General features: G+C 38.8%; 1 protein-coding gene across 5 annotated transcripts in view; it reads right to left on the bottom strand.

Annotated features, from left to right (window-relative positions):
• Window positions 1-23,639, bottom strand: part of robo2 (roundabout, axon guidance receptor, homolog 2) — a 452,373-nt gene that overhangs the window by 351,529 nt on the left and 77,205 nt on the right. Inside the window, exon 1 of one of the 5 annotated variants that reach the window (XM_079886424.1) lies at window positions 9,345-10,126. The exons of the other annotated variants lie outside the window; for them this stretch is intronic. Within the exon in view, the coding sequence (XP_079742550.1) occupies window positions 9,345-9,450 (106 nt within the window). The 5' untranslated portion in view covers window positions 9,451-10,126. Of the gene's footprint in view, window positions 1-9,344; window positions 10,127-23,639 lie in introns of those variants that run through there. 5 annotated transcript variants of the gene reach the window in all.

Here is a 23,639-nt window from a genome sequence, read left to right as displayed (position 1 = left end):
GAATGGCGCTAAAAGATAAATGGTTGGAAAATGCCATACAACCAACACTAAACCTATAACCGATAGTGTTGTCAAAAGCAAACATGAGATAAAGACACACATGCTAAAGCAACCATGCCATTTTATTTTTTTTATTTACCAGCGCGCTCCACATCGCAAGTGCAATGCAGTGATAGAGCTATCGAGCAAGTTTACCACATCATAAAGCCATACATATGGAACTGGATATGTGATGCAAACATCATGCTCTATGGAAAAAAAAAACGGTTTTGAAGTCCCAACGTAGTACTGCACAAACATAAGTATTTACTAATCAATAATCTACCAAAAAGTTGTTGGTGATTTACTGCCACTAGTGATTATTTCAGCTGGAAACTTAAATTAATTGCATATATAGTTTCGTTTTTGGAGTTTTGTAAAAATGTATGTAGAGGCTTGATTTTCAAACGAGCCTGTGCTGCATATGCATGCAGAGTAGATGTACACCCTAAGACTTGCTTGAGTTCAGCAAGCCAAAAATAATCATGTTTAATAAGCATTCGGCTAAACAACCGAGTCTGCGGAGTGGATGGATGGATACAGGGCGCTTCGTAAAGCTAAATAAAAGTATAATTACATGCCTTTGGCTTTGGTGTTGGTGACAGCCACCAGGGCTGTGAAGAGGCAGGAAGGATTACCGTCACCCAGCCTCTAGTCACCTCAGCGGGGGTCACCTTGAATGCAGCCTTACAATTTTACCAGTCATTAAACACCAAATCCAGTCTCCACGCTCACCTTCCTCATCATCGCTCAAAACTGACAAGGCCGTCACATTAGAACCGCAGCATCTCCCGTTAGACGATAGGGAGTTGAGGCGTCTTCGTGGCTAAGCTAAACTGTGTTTGACATAATAACGTTGTGTACGCAGACTGTACTCCCTGCCAAATAGATTAGGGCTCTGGGTCTCAAAACAAGCCCTTGGAATTAGCATTTATTCAAATCGACATTTCAAGTTCAGTGTCTTCATTGTCCCCTTGTTTTTTTTGTTTTTTTTTTCATTCAGTCGGCTTGTACTCTGCTCACCAGCGTACAGTGACATACTAAAAGGTATTTGTTGACGTTGCTTACTTAATTTTCTTCGTGTTCAATATCCGAAGCGCCGAGCCTTACATATTCAGCAATTGGGAGATATTTTTCAGGCCAGACAAAGCGCCCATGATAAATTGGACAATAAACACTCTAATCTAATATGGCAGACGTGCGCAGGAGGCTAATGGGCTGGTGAATATGAGCTTGGTGTACGCAGGGACGCCTCCTGAAGCAGGCCAGCAAAGGATTAGCACAGCTCACAGTTAGCACCATTACGCCCAGGCATTTATTCCACAGAATTGGTGTCTTTTGTCCCAAGTTCAGTTTTGTAAGTGGGCGCAGAATGAACAGGAAATTGGTAACAGGAACTGATTTGCAGGCGTTATTGAACAGTCAGATCATAGGATAAGCAACATCGAGATCTAATAGCTATATTTAGACCACGGCTTTGGAGTATTTTTACAGGCAGACAATGAAAAACAAGGACCACGGATGAAGACAAAGAGTTGTCAAACAAGAAGATATTTTTGAAGGCTTCAGCCTTTACTGTGCCACATCAATGCCATTTATGTCCCTAACGCCTGTCGGCTGTTGTTTTGCAGGTATTTCAAGCTCAAAGTGCTAGCTTCCACTAAGCATATTCGTAAACTTCTGATAATTAGGTTTTTTTAAGCTTGTGAAGATGAGCACTGACTTTAACAGCACAGTTTCGTGGAATTTGAGTATCATGTGGGAGTTATTTAATATTCAACATCCTGGTTATACAATTTCTTAGGGCACTTTTTTACATGAAATTCATTAGGCTGGTACAGCAAGCTCCCAAGAGCGCTCAAAAGCTTTCAACAAAATACATTTTGATTACACAATGCCCAAAATAATCCCTTTAGAACCAGAAGCGAGTTTTTACTGTCTTGCTTTCAGCTGGCAAAAAGTTTCATGCCCTTCAACTCCGTCTTTCTTTATTCGAGAACAATGAATTATGAAACGTGCCCATATGAAATGCCCAAACAGAATCAGACTTCATATCTGTTTTTTTTTTTGAGTTGTTAATTCAAGGCTGCACCATTGCATTAATTAATTCATTAATTCTTGCTAAATTCCTGCATGAAGAAATGAAAAATCTCCTTAAAAGCAGTGTAAGATAATATAACCTATTAAATATTAATGATAATAAGTTATCTTCATCTATCAATGTGACCACTGATAGCCTGAAGTTATTTTATCATTATAGTCTAGTAGTGCGTAAATTAAGGTCTTAAGGGTTAATGAAGAGTGAATACGTTTTGTTAATAATGCAGAAATATCATATAGCAGATAAGACGATCCCTGGGTCATGACATTGAAGTAAAACAGGATTTATCTCCATATTTTCTGCAAAAATGGGATCTTCACACAATAGGGTCCAGAATTAACACCCACTAAGTGCCAAAATGAGAGTCAGGATGGATAATAAAAATTTGCCAGTTGTAACATCATTGAAATATTTAATTAAATCTGAAATTGTTGCACCGATAGTCTCACTGATGCAAACAATGTCCTCGGCTAAAATCAAAGAGACATACAAACTGCCTAATAAAGAAAACATCTATTGTGACTCTAGTGCATCTTACTTTTACCTCAATGAAAAATTTGGTCATAAGCTAAAAAAATAAAAAAAATAAAAAAATAGTTTTTCCCCTTCCAGATCTTAAAAAAAGCTCAACAACAAGTATCTTGTACATGTACAGTTTCATTTCTAGTAAAAACGATGTTAAGTTTTGGACCTTGTAACTAAATTCAAGCTCGTTGTCTTTGGATTTTTGTCTCTTGGAGTTTATAGTGAAATGTTCCAGAAAAGCAACACCAGATTCGCATCTACAGACTTCCAATACTGCATTTCAGGGACACTGTCATGTGTTCAGCCACTAAAACTTTCCTTTCCTGAAGAATGTGCAAATTCCGTGTCACTTCCACTTCTGAAAGCTCAGCAGAGAGTGCTCTACTCCCACAAACCACAGGGAATCGTCCTTTAGCTGTCCTGTCCGAGCTACATTCCCGGCTTGATGCAAACTGATCTCTCCTGGTCCAATATCTCCCTTTATTCTGGGCCAGGACTGCTCAGCATTCCACAATTGCTTCCCAAATGTTATTGGATGAGACAGAGACACGAAGCATTTGGAGGAAGAACAGGCCTCACCAGCTGCGATAACAATGTATAATTTAATCCAAGACGGTGTTCCGACCCTCTGTAGACCTTCAGCCACTCCTCCTCGAGTCTTTGCATTATTTAAGCTAATGGTGACCCTGAAATAGAAAAACAGCTTCTTATCTCTTAAAAGTTTTATAGCGCTGAGCGCTCAGAGAGTGGGAGGCAAGCACATGATGCAAAGTCGGAGCATGAGGAACTGAGCAAGTGACATGTTTGCTCTAATGCAAACTGAAGGATGTTTTCGGGCCTAGAGACCGTCAGCCTACAGCGGAAGAATCCCATTGGATGAAAAACTGAGATAATTCCTTGGGGGATCTTCTCGCTGGTTACGGTCCAAGCAGAGCTGGTGATGTTTAAGTCTGATGACATGATTTGGGTTGTGACATCATTTGAGGAACAAGGAGGAGGGTCACTGGACACTGTTTATCCTGTAGGGGGCTTTTTAAACAGGATCATGAAGCGGCGATGAAGTTCTGGAGCCAAGTCTTAGACGCTTCAGAATAACGACAAGTCTACCAAACTTCAACTGCTCTTAACTATAATGACAAGCGGCACTTAAAAATAACTAACAGCAAACATAAAAGGAGGATATTTAAAGAGGTCACAGCAAGGGTGTAGATAAATTTAAAGCCAGCTGACATGCACCACATAATCTTTTTAGCCCAAAAGAAATGAAACTAAAAGCATGTGACCGAAAACAGCATCTCAGTTCCGCAGCATAGAGAGAAATCACACGCCATTAGATATTCAGCCTGACCATCTGTGGGCAAAATGCTTCATTATGATATTTGTTCATAAGAAAAGTATGTATATATAATTCTACATTAAAATATATATTAACATCCACTGCCAGTCAAAAGATTTAACACACTTGACAAATTATTTCTCATGATCTAAAAGGCTTATTCTAAAATCCTTGAAATATTATACATGAATACTTTATACAAATGGAGATATAAATAATGTACTATAGTTTTTACACAATATAATTTATCATCATTATAAATTGATAAAATGCCAAGAACTACTTTTTTTACATTTTGTAAACAAAGAAAAGTATATACGTGTGTGTGTGTGTGTGTGTGTGTGTGTGTGTGTGTGTGTGTGTGTGTGTGTGTGTGTGTGTGTGTGTGTGTGTGTGTGTGTGTGTGTGTGTGTGTGTGTGTGTGTGTGTGTGTGTGTGTGTTATTTGCCAATGCAAAACCTGCCACCCGTGTTCTGGGTAGTTGTCAGTGTTGCTTTGCAGTTGCTAAGTGGTTCTGAGTGTTTGCTAGGGGGTTTCTAGATAATGTCTACTGGCCAAAATCAAAAGAGCTCAATATCAATTATCTATGACATTCTGGTCTCTAGATATGGATCAGCTGAATCCTTCAATATAAGACAATGAGATTTATTCACCTCTTCTCAACAAAACACACAATTTCAAGTATCATTCGTGACACTTGTGTCACACTTGTGCATGATGACTTGTATACCACAGTTTGGCTTGACTTAGCAAGCACAGCTAATAAAAAAATATGAGTTATGTATGTCAAAACTTTTGATTGGTATAACCCTTTTGGACTGGTGTTAGTGTGTCTTTGACTCCAAAAAGAGCAAGAGAGAGAGAGAGAGAAGGAGAATGGGAAGGAATAGAAGATGGAGGTGAGAGGGTCTTAGGCCGTAAAATCTACGTTCTCCCATCCATCAGCCTCTGCTGTCATCTCTGCAGCATAAAATCTCCCATAAAACACTGTTACTGTTGGGAACGCTCCCCACTGCAATTAGACAGCAGCTTCATTAGAGAGAGTGTGACGGAAATGGCAGCGTTCAGAGGAAGGGGCAGTGCAGGGCAGATGTGCTCCGATCATATAGTCCAATCTGGACAAATATTTCTTCCCTTCTGTCCATCAAGACCCGAAATAGAATATAACACGGTGTTTTCAATGATGAAATATGGCCAGCATGAATAATAGCTACATGTGCCAGTTAAACTTCAGTCAGCAGATCAGATCTCAAACGAACACACACACTATGAAAATCTGCCACATGTTAAATTGAATACTTGGCATCAGAACTGTAGTCAATGTTGGGGAATAATTAACTGAAAGTAGTGCTGGTACTAACATTTATCAGTAGCGTGACAATAGTCGTAGTAGCTTCTTGAGCAGCAAACTATATTTTCAGCAATTAGCAGTGTAGCATAACAAAATGTTACATAGCTGTTTTTAATGACACATTATGTTGCTCAAATTGTTTTACAGCCAAACAGAGTCAATAATCAAACAAGAACCCTCGGAATTAACAGTTTGTGACTAGCTTCAAAAGAGTAGCTTGACTGTAGTAACAACTTAATAGTTAAGTCAAAATATATTGCCTCTTTACTTGAAAAACTGCGATAAGCTGAAAATTGCACTCAAATTTGCAAAAAAGAGAACATGGTTAAATTCAGTGTTAAATTTCCCTTCCTTTAAGGTGTGTCTGCGCTGTGCATGTACTGTATGTCGAGTACGAGTGTATCAGTCCCCCATAGACCACCAATACTTCAGCTCCCCGGAGAGATATTATTACCCGTTATGAAAGCAACGGTCTGGTTGGGGGCGTTCAGTCGAGATGTTGCGACATTGACAGCGAGGGGAGAGAATAATTGAATGTGCCATTGTTGAGCTGCACTCTGCAAGCGCCCTGTGCGACAAACTGTTCAGAGGAACAGAGAAATTATTATTCTCCCATGCACAGTTGGTATCACTTGTCTCGCAGGCACATAATGGTGAGCGTGGAGACATCAGTGAAGCACTGGCCCGCAAGAGAGCCTGAAATCCATTTCCACACGAGCCGCAAGTTGTGAGAATTGTTAATTGCTTCTCCGATTCTAGCCGCTCTGAAAATCTGGCCACCCAGGACCCCAGAACTCCCAAGTCGGAAAGGATCGCGAATTGGGATCCATAAGCGAGACATTGCTTTTCCTCATTAGTCTCCAGGCAGCAGCAGTGACTTGCATGAAGGTGCTTCTTGGTCACAAGCAGACAGAGGCCTGAAGGGAGAATTACACTTCTGAGCACTGGGTCTATGCTCATTTTCATGGACTAGACTGCCACAACGAAGCCAGACACCAAAGTGTGGCTAGTGTATTAGAATTCACCACCATTTCTGAGGGTGTGTTTCAATGTCTCCTCACAGTGGGCTGCCTACAAGTCCTCATGAGGTCCACCATTGGCCATATGGAGGGACTGCATTTCAGGGGCTCGGTGACCTGAACAACGGGAAGTGGAAAAACAGTATCTGGTGGAGAAGGCAGCAGTGGTTATTTCCAGGCTGTGTTTGAAGGGAATGCTGGGTTGTGGTCTGAAACAGATGGAGGGTGACATTGAGTGGGTTCGGTTTGCCCTCTAAATGCCATGCCCCTCAGGTGGCCCAGGAGAATAAACCTCTATTAGGATAGAGAGATTGACTGGTACATTAAAATTGTGTGAGGGCATAACTGCGCAAGAGTGTGTGTTTATGTCAGGGAGAGGATGAGAGATAGCGCATGAAGTCCGACTTGGCCCCTGAGAATTCCCCACTATCAGTCCATGGTGACAGTCACATTTAAATACATTGGGAGACAACATGCTTGAATTTAAGTTGAGATAACCTGGGAGACCACAGAAGCAGAACAGAAAAGCATAGACTAAAAAATGTAAGAGCACTAGCTTGGGGCCAGGGCTACGAGGTTCTCTCTAGTCAGTCCTTTCAAAAGCACTAACAAAAAGTAAAAAAAAAAAAATTGTGATGCATAATTACATATGCTAATATAAAAATTGCCATTGCTGCAGATAAATTATCTCACACTGCCTTGATTTCGAAAGCCTTCTTGTTGGTTTTAAAAATAATTATCTTTGCATTGATGTTAACACTGTGCTGTTTGGCGCCTAAAATAAAAACCCCAAGGCCACCTTAACAGTTCGAAAAATATACTTAAAAATGAGAAAGAGCTTAAATAATACCTACCTATTGGGTTTTGGTTAGGTCAGAGGAACTTATAAGGGAAACATAAACATAAATAACAGAAATTTCGACAGAAAATAAAATGTAAGGAGAAATTATCTAAATTTGCATTGCCAGTGGTGTTTTTAGAAATACATGACACCTAAATCAGAAATTAGAGCATAGGCCTAAGTGAAAAGAGAAAAAAAAAAAAAAAAAAGTGACAAATACACACAGAGCAAACTAGTACTAGGGATTGTTCTAAACGCTGGTAATAACAGTACAGCAACAAACACTCAAGTCACCCATGCTGATCTTTTCATATCCACAGGTAAAATTACACCTTTTCAAGTGTGTCATGAAGGAGGTAATTGGGCATGCAGTGTCATCTTTACAGAGGAAACCTGAAGCCGAATTCACACAGCTGTTCTGAACATGGCCTAATTGCTCCATGGAAAGCCCTATATCTCACCAGAAGCCAAAGATTATAGAGATATCACATTTATTTACCTCCCTCTGAAATACAGATTATACCATTTAGAAAGTATAGGCTAATACCATTTTCCATTTCAAACAGAAACAGGCTAAAACCAGGGGGAGGGAGTTCAGATTACAGACGGCAACATGCTTTCCACTCAACGGAAGCTGTTCAAGGACAACATCAATGATATTTACAAAACACAGACTGAGATCTGAGCCTCTTAATGTATTATCACTAATTAAAATGAATTTAAATGGCAACACTTCTAATAAATGTATTACATTTTTGATCAAAGGGTCTAAAACAATTTTATTCAATTTAATTAGCCTAGACCCTTAAATCAAAATTGTTTTTCCAAATATGTAGGACTTTTTTATAGTGTAGAACACAAAAGGAGTTATATATCCAAATTATAAAACGTCATGATGACAGTGGCTGTGATCGGTGGGGAAAAAAAGCAGCCTGGACATTCTGATAAACACCTCATTTTGTGTTCCACAGAAGAAAGAATGGGTTTGGAAGAACATGAAGGTGAGTAAATGATGACAGAATTTTCAAGTTTTTGGTGAACTCTCTCTCTGAAACATCGTCCAACAAAGACTTTCAACAGAATCACAAATCTGTCTGACCAAACCCGAGTCAGATTTCCAACCAGATAGCACTCAAGACATGAGTCAGCTTTGAAGTCCATCTGTCACCTGCTAAATCAGAAGAGCCAGAAGAATACACCCACCAGCTCCATCTCTGCATGAAACAATCTGAGAGGGAAAAAAAAAAGGCAGGCGTGCGTAGGAACGCAGACTGGAGTCAAACGTGCCAATTCAACACGGAGATGAGGAACAGTCACTGTTCGAAGGCTCGTAGGACTGGTGACTCTTTGAAGACGAGAGTCTGTTGCGCGTGCGACACCCATGGGCTTCGGAAGAGCATCCGCAAGCCTTCGCCAGGAGCGGCCACTGAGATTACCGCTCTCCCTTTAATCCCACAAAGGGTATTAGATGCTTCCTGAGAAGGGGGAGAGCAGTTCTCCCTTAGAATGGGGGTCTGCTTTGAATTATTAACACCTCTCTACAGCCTGATAAAACAGAACTTTATACCACAATCACAGCACTGGGAACAAGGGTTATGGTTTAGCACACTCACACACATATCCATGCACACAGAATCAGCGCTCCACACATGGTCACAAGGACTCCAAATTCTCAAGGGGTTTTCCTTCCCTCACCGTCTACTTCAACAGCATTTTGAAGCCCAATAACCTCCTACAGAAGAGCGCAGAGGAAGTGAAATTCTATCAGTGTGGTGGGAAAGCTTTTAGCTGAGTAGCGTCTGCACACACAGTGAGGAAACATAGTGCTGAGGGGACACGAGGAAAAAACTTTATCGTGATGCACGATAGCAATGTCATCAGTCATTTGTCAACCACATCCTGTAATAAAGAAAACTACAAAATCTCATAATCTGATATTTAACAACAAATCTAAATAAATTCAAGTACTACACATGAGTTGTTCTTAAGAATCTCCCGAGTGGATCTATAATGTTCCGATTGCTGTCCCACACTTATGGATCAAACCTCCAACCAGCCAGACAAACCGTAAAGACCTCAGACCACAACAAGCGCCTGACTTCCTGAGGTGAAAGAGTCTTCCCAAAACTTACCCCCCTTATTCCATCTGCCCTTATTCCTGCCCTGAAAGGACGGATGGGGAACATCCAGGAAGACCAGCAGAAACAAAGTGAGTCTCACAGGAGAGAAGAGGAACATCTCCAGAGGTCTCGGGGGGGTCGAAGGTGAAGGTCCTTCACCTGCCCGTGTGTATGCTCGCCGGAGCACGAGGGGCGCACGGAACCTGGTGCGTATGTCCGGTCATCGGTCACAGTCCAGATGCAAGTGTGGAGCGTGCGGGTGCCTCTGCCACGCTGCCAAGAGCTCCCGAGCTCTGCCCCCGCCTAAGAGCGCACGTGTGAGAGTGAGACCCGCTTCTCAGTCAAGCTCCATCATATGCGATCGAGAGCCTTCATCATCCGAGAGTGAGAGAATGAGCGTGTGAGAAGCGCGGCTCGGTCTACCCTCGAAACATGCGCACGGATGCATGCACACACGCGCTCCCTCTCGCTGCTGCCACCGCTGTCTAAAGCTGTCCGCTGTTTTCCCTGCGGTAGTGGATCTGTCCCAGTCCACAGTGAGAAATCTCCCACACTGTCGTTCTCGTTTCCCACTTTGCGCGCCAAGAAGCTCCACAGCGCGTGTTCTTCTATGTGGAGGAGTTTCCAGAGAGGGGATGGAGGTGGGGAGGAAAAAAAACAGCGTAACATGCACTGTGGGTCACAAGGGATGCGCCAGGAGAGAGGGAGAGTGAGGGCAGAACGGCGGAGAGATGCAATGTGGTGACAGCGCTAATCCTGGAGCTCTGATCATAACAGACATTGAGGCAGCGGAAGCCAGAGAGGCTCTTTAAAGACTAATAACACACTCGGCATCAACTCTGAGAGAGAGAGAGAGAGAGAGAGAGAGAGAGAGAGAGAGAGGGAAAGGGAGAGCAAGAGAGAGACTCATGGAGATAAGAGTAGGGGGGAGAAGGAGTGATGTTGGACACTGCGATAGTCAGCAGGTTTGCCTAAACACGCTGGTTCTCAGCTTGGGGAAAGTTAGTAGCATTAAATGTCCTCAGGGGGCTCATGCAAATGAACATTGCCTGAAACTCTCGAACACACACACACTTGCAAAACGCTTACGCTAAAGACTGTTATTTTTGCCAAGCTGCTGTCAGAGTGCGAATGCTTGCTGGGCTTGGGGTTTTAGATTGTACGAAACATGCAAGAGATTTATCATCATTTGGATTCATAGAGAGCACGTAAATAACGTCTGCAGCGGCAGCAGTGCCATTAGTGATGACTTGGCTGACAGTTACAGCAAACAATGACATATGAAAATATGTCCTGTAATCTACATGAATAAGTCTCGATTTATGATGAGCGCTAGATGACCTTCCCCTTTCAACCACTGCAGTACATCTATAAATCGTTTGATTGGCTGCATTTAATGCCAATCAAATGGCTTGAATTACATTCCAATGACAATGCTAGGCTTTTTGCAATGTGAATGGAAAAATACATATTCTGATGGTACCCTTTCATCACAGTCAAATCTTACATAAAGAATAAATATGGCACTCAATCTTACCGCTTAGCTCACACTTTCTTCATCCTGAAGAACATTTCTCTTCGTGCCTGTTCAAGTATGAAGCAACTTGATGGCTAAATGATTCCCTGAGAGGCAAAATAAGTTTCTTTTAAATGTCAGTGATGTGCATTACCCATCCTAGTGCTTGAGGGACACAAATGTAAGGTTGTACAAAGAGACATGAACATTTACTGCTTCTCATTACAATTACAAATACACACTAGGATAGTACTTTATTTTACAGTCCTGTTTCACATGTACATACTATGTAACTAGTGTAGTAACTAGTACTAATCCTGAACCTACCCCTAAACCTAACCTTAACCCATGTAGTGTCCTACATTACTCCATATTTTTGTGAGTAAGTACACTGTAAGTACATGTAAAATAAAGTGCAACCCACACTAGGTTTGGAAATCAGTTGTGTTCCTTTTTAAAAAAAAAAAGGGGGGGGGGATGAGGGATTGAATGTCTGCATATTTTTGTTGATGTATATATGGCAGAACTACTTAAAAACTGACAGTGTTTTCTACATTTCTATTCAGCAGAGTCGCTGTGTCACTTCTGAATCTACAGAGTCACGGCAAAAGGAATTGTTTTAGCTGAGTTGTGAGCATCTCAATTGAATGTGATGAGAGAGAGAAAGCCTGAGCACCATAAAATAATATAAGGACAATAAACAAACAACATGGCATGTGTTGTTCTTGCTGGTTCCAGGCCACAACAAACAAACATCACAATGTGCAGTCCAATTCATGAACAAATTACTCGGACCTGGTTCTTTTTTTAATGAATTAAAATTTCGGCATCATCAGGTGTCAAAAAAAGATTTCAGTCAAGATCTCGATTTAAAACAGAATTTGTTTAAAGCCAATATTATACTGCAAGAAAACAAGCTGTTGAAAACCAGAAAAGGAACTTGTAATTTTATGCCAGGACATTATTTGTTAAGTTTACATGCATTTCCTTTAACCCTAAAACACAACATAATTCAATGCACAGTTAAAAATAAGAGTAAAACCCTGTGAACAATTCCTCCTGGGACCCAATAATAGACTTTTGTCCACTGTAGTGGACATTATATTTTAGTGAATTTCTCTGACATCATACATGTCACATGACACAACCTGGGTGTCCTGTAAAGAGCAGATTCAGGACTTTTCAGAGATACCAAATGTTTGGAGGTTTCACCATGAAAACAACTTCTCCTTGGTCTTTAAAAATGTCTGACATTAATTTAGTGATCAAATGTAGCATTCTTATGGAAATATGATCATATATTGTAATTATAATTTAAATTGAGCTACTTTTCAAATTGTATTTCATAAAACAACATCTCAGGAAAATGTTAAGGGCTTTCAAATAAAAAAAATTACTTTCTGTTACAGAACAGGGTGTTGATTTCAAACGTGTCCACTGTAGAGGATATCAGGACTTAAATCATGTTTATCAGGCATTTTGTGAGACACAACAAGTGAATATGGAAATAAATTATACATCAATATTCCTATGAAATATTAGATATTATTACTCCAATTAATGCCAATTATTACTCCAATTATTACACTTCTTTTTTCATTAAATGTTGCTCCAAGAACACAAATTAGATACAGTGTATAGATACATTGCATTGAATGGGAATATTAATTTATGGCCATTTTACCCACATATTGCATAAAGTAAAATGGTGTATCAATTAACTCCGTTATTTCTTTCATAACATAGTTGAGAATAATCTTTATACAAATTTTGGTTGAAAAAATCCTGAAACCCCAAAATTTATTGGTGATTGAAAAAAAATCCCATTGTTTTTGCCTATACATATAATTTCATGTCATTTTATTTTTTAAACAACTTAGTCCTGGCGTCCACTACAGAGGACATAGCATAACGTATGAATAAAATATTATTTTTCAAAAAGGTTTTTTTACCATTTGTTTATTGTGCTCTAAACAGTGTGATGACACGGAAAAAAACTAAATTCACAAAACTTTTTTAGCAGTTTATTTAGCAGTTTTAGCAGGTTATTAACAGTTCATTATAAACACTTTTTTTCCCCTATTCAGTTGTCAGTTAAACTATATTTTAAAACGTTTAATTTTTATAAAAAGTAAAAAATAAAAAAGTGGTCACACCAATTAAAGTGAATCAAGTGTGAGTATGAGTAACAGTATGAGTAACAATGTCTTTACCATTACTATTGCTTTGTCTGTTAAAGATCGTTTGATGTACTAAATATTTATACTGTATACTGTGAATATTTGTGATTTGCTGTTCTTTCCTTGCTTCGGCATTTATGGAGTTAATGTGGGGGGAGTCCCCAGACATGGAAGAAAGCACGTAAATAACGTTGCTTTTGTTATTGTTTTGACTTGAAGCCATTCGCTGTAATCCTGAATAAAACTTCAGTGAGTGAAATCTTCCGTTTTGTCATTAGAAAGACATTACAACACGTTTCATATTATACACGACACTGCAAATGATAATGAATACGTTTTTCAATTTTTAAAAAAAAAATAAAGATGAAAAGCCCATAAAAACGACAAACGATGGTACATTCATTCATAATTCCGTTTACACAAAACACCATAAGTTATAAGTAAAGTGCGGCAACTCCAAGTACTTAAACTTTATTAGCCACAACAAAGACTTATATATATTTGCACTTTAACTTTGACTTTATATATCTATATACAAAGACTCATAAGTAATATGTATATGTAAATTTGAACCTCGGAAGTTTTCAAAACCACTCCACACAATGGCGGGGGACGGCGAAAATTATTTGAATATGCAAAACTGTTACCCAATCATAGCAGTAGACGTCCAAGTGTTGAAAGCAGCACGTCTATTAAAACGGAGTGTTCGAAAGAGAGGGTGAAAAACAGGAAATAAAATAGCTCATTCTCAATTAGGATGTTTTTTGATGTCAAAATAAATATAAATATATAATTTATTATTGATAGAATTGATTATAGTGCTTATCTTTAGTATACAATAGTATATTTGGATGGTTCCTCAAAAGTACTAAAAGATTCATTAACTGAATCATCAAGGAACAATAATCATTAAGAGGATTCGTAACCGGAACCATTACATTTCTAATTCTTATCTCTAATACACACCATGAATGTCCATGTCCTCATTTACCCATTATTTTTAATTGGACATGACTAATTGATACACTGAAATTACACAGAATCTTAAACAGTGGATGCACCTTCAAATGGTCGACCGTCTCCAAATGTTCGAACACACAAACACAATCACACCTCAATTCACACAAATGCATTCGTTTCCCTTTTGGATCGTCACCTCTTGAAAAATCAGAAGAAACATGGCGGCCTAATTACAACCTCGCTGACTGAGAAAGAGCATCTGTTTCTAATTCAAACATGCTGTAAAACCAGAAATGAATACACATAAATCTGATCCTGCAGAGAGACACGAAAACCACCTTAATCAAGACAAACTGCGGCAGTAGGCAAAATTTTGTGGCAAAGGTAAAACTTGGCATGAGTTCAGCAGCCTCCGAAGCAACACCTGAGCCTGAACCAAAGCGCTTTCATTTCATATGGTCCACTCTGAACCAGTCATCAATAAATAAATTCAAAACTCTGGTATAAGGTTTGGTACATGTGTAGGATGTGTTTTTGTGTTACTACTGCAAAGCTGAAGGCCATTGAACAGCTGTGCATACTCTTTAATAGAGTTTAATAGAGCACCTGTAAAGCAATGTGAGCCATAGCAACATGCTAAGCAATTGAAAGATTACATTTGTTCACATCATCATACTTTATTTCTCACCATAGGACTTCCTGAGCCTATGAATGATTTTGTTGTTTTTGTCAATTAAATCTCATGCTATTGTTAAAAGCATAACGTTTGGAGACAAAGCTAATGCTATAAAAAGCCAAGGCCTTGTGAAGTAAGGACAAAGTCAATGCCACAGCCAACGAAGAAACAATCTTTCTCAGCACGCTCTGTAATTTAAAGAACTGCGATTGTCTGATAAATGAAGGCTGATTTGCATAAGCTGCTAATTATTGCCTTACCAAAGCCCAAGATGGAAAATTACAATCTTAGGATGGGAAAACAGAAATGTCATCAATAAAAATGATTGCATTTCTTTGGCGCTACAACATTTAAGAGCTCCTATGATGCTTATATAATGGGCATAAGCTCTGGTGTAACATTAAATCAAAGAACGGCGTAAATCTTAAAAGGCAGCACACCAGTTAGCGCTCATCTATGTAAAGCCTCCCCGGGAGCCTATTTGCCTAAAATGTTAGTAGATGGGTGTGTTACGCAAATACATATTACCTTTTTATTTCTGCATTCGAGAACAAAAGAGAAGGAGATGAGCCAAGTGGAGGATGATAGATAGACGAAGGGGAAGTGTTAGAACGTCAAGGGAAACACAGAGAGAGGTGCCATTGGATCCATGTAGGGTTGAGCCTGACGGCTTATCACCCCCAGACAAGAACCCCCCGGATAAACACGGTCCGAAACAGGAGTGGGGTGCAGCGCCGTGATAAGCAGAGGAAGTTCGGTAAGGCAAAACACGAAAGGAAGGACAGAGAGAAGGAAAGATATAGAGAGAAATGGAGTGAATAAGCCTTGGGAAGAGAGTGCCAACAGTGCCAGCAGTGCCAGGAATGCCTCACCAGCGCTGCAAGGCTAACCCTCTTAAAAAATCTACACATAGACATTCAGCAGAAGCGGCCAATGTCGGTTATCAAAAGAGCATGTGCGTAGAAGTGCCGTTCGTTATAGCAAAATACTGAAACATGAAAGACAGAAAACAGACCAAAGGAAAAGCGAGAGTCTAGCAGCGAGGCCCAGATCTTGATGGCTCACCATGAAATGCGTTTCAGGCACAGGAAGTTGAATCACAATACATCCCCCCAATGGCAATCTGGCTCTTGTGTAACTAGTTTCTCAGCTTGGGCAACTGCTCTACAAGATACTGGATAATCTATTTTCTTGTTTCAATAATCCAAACCACCAACCCTTGCGCCCACTTCTCGCATAACTATAACAGCGTGGTTTGCAAATCTGTACCGGACCCAATTTGTGTGTTTGTCTTTGTATGTACGACTGTTATGCAGCACTGAAATAATAATAATACTAATAATAATCTAGCATTGCTACCATCTGGCTCACGATTAACATTCCAATTAGAATTCACCGCAATCAGAGCGATGCAACTTCCAACACAGGAAATAACTGCTGTGACAACGGCTATTATTAGCCTTGAGTACCCCGGCTTATGAATTTTAAATCTACAAATGAACTATCCGCGTACGTCACTATAAACTGGCAAGCTGAGCATTGAAAAACAAAGTGCTTGGATTTCCAAAGCAGCCGAGGGCTTATTGAAAAGGCGCATATGGACAAAATGAAATTCAAACTATGACTCGTCCCCTGATGGGAACAATACTGCTCATGCCGCAATGATTCGTTCAGTCTTAATGGATTTTGTGAATCAATATACACAATGGCTTTTATACACTGTCATAATAAAAGCTTTGGTCCACGTTGCTTTTTGTTATGAGGTAGAGCAATTATATGATTACATCTTATGGAATAAAAATTCATTCAGATATACCTTTTAAAAGTGACTGATCTAACTGGAGAATTACAATTAAGGATGTCAATCAATGAAAAAAAAAAAAAAAAAAAAAAATCTAAATAATATACAGTATGACCTGCCAATTAATCAACCAAATTAAATCTGTTGAGGAGATAAATGAAGATTTTAAATGTTACATTAATGTGGCAGTCCAAATCATTGAAAAGCATTACAATATGCACTAATAAGTCAATATATTGTGTTTTATTTTCAAGTCATTAAAGAGAAACCAGTCACTGGTTTAATGACTGATTTCAATTCAAAACATGAGGGTGAAGATTTAAGGATTTTTTTTAATGGTAGGCTAAAATTTTGTACAGATTAAAGAGGATTGATTAATTGCATCATTTAAAAAATATATAAATCATGTTCATTTAATGCATTAAATTGACAGCCCTACTTATAATCCATCCCTTCACTGTCCGACAGGGTAACAGGGGCAAGCGAGACACAGCAAGCAGAGATATTCCACACCACCTGACACCCTAATGCCATAAACAAACAAATCTTTGTCAACAAAAAGCAATATCCTCAATGCTTGTTGTCTTACAGGACACACACACAAAAAGGCTGAATACCTGGAAGAGAATTTTACTGAAAAAGCTAGCACTGCATGGCTTCACGAGCCAGTCTACATAAATAAGACATCAAATCCACAGTAAAATACGGACTATCTCTAGATCCCTGTATGACATAGCTGCAAGAGGAATCGAGACACCACCACTAAAAAAAACTGCACCATATAAAACTGCATGTACATTGTACACATCATATATCCCCTAAAACATACACACACACAAAAAAAAAAAAAAATACCATGCAATAAGAGCATGTTTGGTCAATTAATTGATTAAAAATGTATTCTGTTTAGAATAAAAAAAAAAAAACAAGTAGAAAGGCGTTTGTCTTTTCCATGAACCTGAAAAACGTATTTGGACAATGAAGTCATACCTTAAATTTCATTATATAACAAAATATCAAGGAACAAACACATTTTTAAAGCAAAGTTGTTTAGGTTTCAAATGACAAAATATATTGGTAAAATGATATATACAGTATATATGAAGACAAGGGGTATTTGAACACTTAATGGTTCTCAAACATTGTGGCGTGACTATCTAAAATGTCCAAATATGTTTCAGTCACTCCATATAAATGACATAATATCCAACTTGATCTAGCTGTGGAAAAAAAAACAGGGACACAAGGTCACAATATAAAAGTGCAAAATGATTGTGCTGATTGACTGGCCTGCAAGACAAAGGGACAGAGAATGCACTTGTAATTTTTTGGACTTTGAATTATGTTTGTTTCTTCTACCCTAGAGATTATGCTCCTTTTTTAGATTTATATCCACAAAATGAACAAATGAGAGATTCCAACTCAGCTGCTGAGTGGTTAGTCCTTTTAGGAACGAGGATTGGCTGTGTGAAGTACAAAATACTCAAACTTCCTAGTTTATGTAGCACTTCAACCACCTGACTGGTCACATGACCCAACCTGGTAAAACTACACAATAATTGATTTATTTATTGTTCGTTTGTATGGTCTCATTTAAAACATTCTAGTTTATAAATATTTTTGATAACATTTTATGATATAATTCTACATATTACCTTTCACAAAATAGTTTTATGTATAATATGTCTTTATGTAGAATATAAAATATATTTATTTTTGTTTATGCTTCACTGTAAAAAATTTCTAACCCTCCCAAATCAAAAATTTCAAGTGACCGATAACATCTAAATTTTTCAATTGGCCCAAGTGAAATTCTGTAAATTATAAAATTAAATTTACAGATTTTCACTTGGGCCAATTGAAATTTACAGAATTTCACTTGGGCCAATTGAAAAATTTAGATGTTATTGGTCACTTGAAATTTTTGATTTGGGAGGGTTAGAAATTTTTTACAGTGTATCATGCTAGTGATTTCTCATGTTAAAGGGATAGTTCACTTTAAAATTTAATTTTGGTATGTTTTAGCTTACCTCAAGGGCATCCAAGATGTAGGTGTCTTTGTTTCCGCAGTAGTTTCAATTTTGATATTTTTTGGTCAAACCGTTCTTGTCTGTCAGTCATATAATGCAGGTCTGTGGTCACTGTCTCAAAGAGCATGCACAGAGTCCAAATTAAAACAATTCCCCATCGTCCAAATTAAACAATTCCCCATCGTATGTACACATTGATGGCCTAAGACATGAAACGAGTGGTTTGTGTGAGAAAACGAACTGTATTTATATCGTTTTTAACTCTTGTACACAGCCACATCCAAGTGATCTGAAGGCGCGCGCGCATCCTGGTGTGTGACGTGTACGCAGACTGGTGCATAGATATATATACACTTGAATAGATGTCGCCTTGCCTACGGCATTCGTTCCAATGAACTGCCGTAGCCAAGGCGGAATCTAGTGTATATATATCTATGCACCAGTCTGCGCACACGTCACACAGCAGGAAGCGACCGCGCCCTCAGATCACTTGGACGTGGCTGTGTACAAGAGTTAAAAACAATATAAATACTGTTCGTTTTCTCACACAAACCGCTCGTTTCATGTCTTAGGCCATCAATGTGTACTTACGATGGGGAATTGTTTAATTTGGACGATGGGGAATTGTTTTAATTTGGACTCTGTGCATGCTCTTTGAGACAGTGTCCACAGACCTGCATTATATGACTGACAGACAAGAACGGTTTGACCTAAAAATATCAAAATTGAAACTACTGCGGAAAAAAAGACACCTACATCTTGGATGCCCTTGAGGTAAGCTAAAACATACCAAAATTTAATTTCAAAGTGAACTATCCCTTTAACTAACTAATGTTAACAAAAGCAATTGTAAAGTCTGACCCATATTTAAAATTCACTATTGAATATGTATATTTGTACATAGTCATTATTTTTTCAAAGACTTTGGGGATCATTTCAAATATGTATTCCCTGTTTCTAGGTTTTTAATGTTGATGAGAACCTACAAATATAAAATTTAACATTTATACAACACAGTTGCTATGAATTATTTCCCTCTCACTGTGGGATCAATGACTTGCAACAATATTTTAAAATAGTTAAAATAGTCAATGCTGTGAAATTTGAGGACACAGCACTGGCAAGAAATGTGATTTTTCAACAACAACAAAAAAATTAATCTGCCACATAATCCGCCAACCACATCAAACCTCACGTCCCTTGATCATCTTCCAAACATCTTCCTTTTAAACAGATTCCCAAAGCCACTTGGATTTAGCGCATCACCCCCTTCCTGCTCTACTTGGATCCATATGTGTGATTATGAACAAAAAAACAAGTGATTCAATTAAATGCTGCGGTACTTGTTAAAGAAGCAGTTACACCACAGCGATAAATCCCGGTGCTGTCAGAAGTTTGGGCAGCACAGAAGAGCCGGGCGCTGGGAGTGGCAGGCGGGCCATTGGCGGCGTTCGAGAGGCAATAAGAATCAGAATGAGTTAGTGATAGCTGTCGTAAAAAATGGCAGGAACGTCTATTTACAACCGGCAGTAAAACTGCCGTTGGTGCGATTTATGTCTACACTTGGCCTGCAACAACCAGCCCCTTTTTTTTTTGCCAAGGGCACACCAATACCCTCCACACTGCATAAGAATACCGCAGAGAATACCCGCAGGGAATGAAGAGATGAGCATGGAAAAGTAGGAAGAAAGGTGTGCAGTAATATTCAACCATTTTCTTTGCCACATTTGAAGCACGTACATATGGGCGATTGTGTATGTGCCGTCATTAATGCCGGTGTATGTGTGAGTGCTGATCTCCTCCACCTTCACACCCTTCAAACACTCCCTCCTGACAAGGATCGCACCACCCACGGTGAAGAGTTATTAACACCTTGGTCACACCTTCAGGTAATGGCAGCAAATATGCTTTGAGTTATAAGGTACATATTTCAGCCTCTCTGGCCCCTGCGTCTCTTCCCTCTCTCTGAGTTATGCTATTGATTTAAGAGCTCAGATCCTGAGTAAGGGCCAAGATGAAGCTGGTGTGGCCTGGAAACGAGAGAAAAGGAGACTCGTGGCAAAGTTTGAATCTCCTGAAGATAAGGTTAGCAAAATTAATAAGCCCCGAACCTTAAAGGGATAGTTCACCCAATTATGAAAATTAGCCTATGATTTACTCACCCTCAAGTCATCCTAGGTGTATATGACATTCTTCTTTCAGATGAATACAATCAGAGTTATATATAAAAAAAAAATGCCCTGGCTCTTCCAAGCTTTATAATGGCAGTGAATTGCTGTTTATGTTTTGAAGTCCATCATATCCATCATAAAAGTGCTCGTTAATAAAGGCCTTCTGAAGCAAAGCGATGAGTTTGTGTAAGAAAATATTCATATTTAACATGTTACAAAGCTAGTTAAAAGTCATATACACATAGAATGACTTGAGGGTGAGTAAATCATGGGCTAATTTTCATTTTTGGGTATCTCATCCAGCACTGTTTATGGTATGAATGAATGAAACCTCAAACCAGTTTGGTTTTGTAGGCTTTCAGTTCATGTATATTGGCTCTGAGGTCTAGATTTTTTTTTTTTTAACTTAAATTTACAAACTTTCTATTCAAATAAAATTCAATTTATCTTGCACTCACAGTTATTTTGTCTAATAAAAATGCACTTTTTTATATGTCCAGTCCCACCCCTATTTCAATATGAATTTGAACAGGAAAACACATTTCATGGGGTCTTAAAAAGACAGATGAGTGAGAGACACACCAGGATACAGAGAGAGAAAAAAACAAGAGATTCTCAGATTTCAGAACTTTGATTGTGATGTGATCATAGTCTCTGAGGACTCTGAGGTCATCCGTTACTTTAACTGTTAACTACTTAATGTCCGAAATGAAAATAAGGACATTAGCGTGTATATAAACACATAAAGAGGCCCAATTGTAAATAAATGAATCCATCTCTCATTGACTGGATATATGATGCATGTATAAGACAGATATATTTTCCATCTGGATCTTGCTATGTGTTCATGAAATGGCTTGCCTGAACCACACAATCTGACAGCAATCAGAAACACCTTAAATGTAACACACTGGACCAGAACAGCCTCCCCTGCATATTGAACTTTATCTGCAAAGCTCCCTGTGGAAAATATCGCCATGCCACACGCCGTGTTCACACAAATGACATTTAGGCGTGTTTTTCTTCTCCGTTAAATTGCAGCTCATCCAAACGGTACACATTCAGCAAATCAAACCTCTGCCATTTGTGTAACCTTAGGGCCTTTTGACCTCTTTTTGTGAAGGGTCAAGTATCGACTGAACCCTGCAGCCACCTCGTTGTTTTTAAAGGTCAGTACCTTGTTTTTTTTCATGCATGTATGACTATAGAAGGAGTCTGAGTAAAACTATTAAAGATGTAACTGTAAATTGGCACTTATACCTGAATATAAATCTTGTAAAAATTGTGTCACCTACTTCATATTCTTAAAAAGAAGTTCTCTTTGTCATTTCTAATTCTCTTCTACTTTGGGTCTTTTCATTTTCCAGTCTTCAACTCCACATTTTTTTTTTTTTTTACTCCTATTTTGTTCAATAATGCTGCTTTTAATTTTTTTGATTGCTGCCAGATCAGTGGCTTTGTGTCTTTTTTTTATTTTATTTAAATCTGTTCCCGACGTTGCTTTTGAAGCGTTTCCTGAAATAATAAATAAATAAATAAATGAAACAGTCAGTCGAGGCTGAATAGCCATGGATTTGTCAGCGGCGCTCAAAGGGAATCAGACAGGTGATGATAAAAAATGCAAACACAGATCTAAGCTTTCACTATATTTTGTGGCACTATTACTGTGTGCGAGTGAAAATCTGGCATCTGTATCACTGAAAATCATCGTTTACATCTGGGAAAATCTGGAATGCGGCAGCCGACAGACACATCGCCGTTATCACAGCTGAACCCACCGAGCCCCAGAAGGTATGAATTGATGCTGTTAATGAGATACAGACAGAAAGTCAGGTATAGTACAAGATAAGAGAGAGTTTACTATGGAAGCTTGTTTCCGCCACAGAATAAAACATTTTAAAAGATAATTGCAAATTTTTATGTCACAATTGCGAGTTTACATCTCGCAATCATAATGTCAGAATTGCTTTATATAAAGTCACAATTGCGTGTTATAAAGTCAGTATTGAAAGACATAAACTCATAATTTCGTGTAATAAAGTCATAAACTTTAATAAACTCGCAATTCAGACATTTTTTCTCGCAATTGCGAGTTTATATCTCGCAATTCTGATATCTATTCTCAGAATTGTGAGATATAAACTCGCAAATGTGAATTATAAAGTCCATTTCTAAGAAAAAAAAAATATTTTTTTTCCCAGAATTGCATGTTTATATCTTACAAATCTGACCTTATAACACACAATTGTGACTTTACAGTATATCATGCAATTCTGACTTTATATTTCCCAATAGCTAGTTATAAAGTCAGAATTGTGAGATATGTACATGCAATTTGAGAAAAAAAAAATCAAAAACAAGACTCTATAACACACATTTGCGACTTTATATCACATAATTCTGACTTTTAACTCGCAATTGCGACTTTATAACACGCAATTCTGAGAAAAGTCAGAATTGCAAGATATAAACTCTCAACTGTGAGAAAAAAAGTCAGAATTGTGAGATAAAAAGTTGCGATTACCCTTTATTCTGTGGCGGAAACATGCTTCCATAGTCCACGGCCCTCCGTGTTTGAATTCAGTCACAACTCTATCCATAAACGAAAGACATTAAGAAGTAAGGGTGTTGAAGACTTGATAATCACTGGAAACCACATTAAACCTGAAAGAATGGGCCGCTCCTCCTCATTTGGCTTGAAGGAGTTCACCTGTGCACAGAGCGCTAATTAATGCCCGTGTCTGTGCTGAAGGTCGTCTGGTCCTCAGACAAACACACTCCACGCTCCATCTCACTGACTCAATTAACAGACCTGTCTAATGACTTCCTGCGGTCCCTCCTCAACACTCCCCGTCTGCACCTCTCATGCATTTTATTTCTCTTCCCCAGTTTCTACCCTTCTCTCTCTCCTTCTGCAACCCGAGTGAAAACTCCATTACAACACGCGGCGGTCTGCTAAATGACAGACCTCGC

Source organism: Squalius cephalus (assembly GCF_949319135.1).
Source record: "Squalius cephalus genome assembly, chromosome: 11".
Taxonomy (NCBI): domain Eukaryota; kingdom Metazoa; phylum Chordata; class Actinopteri; order Cypriniformes; family Leuciscidae; genus Squalius; species Squalius cephalus.
The sequence above is the reverse complement of the archived record's forward strand: the minus strand, read 5'-3'. Positions and strand labels throughout refer to the sequence as shown.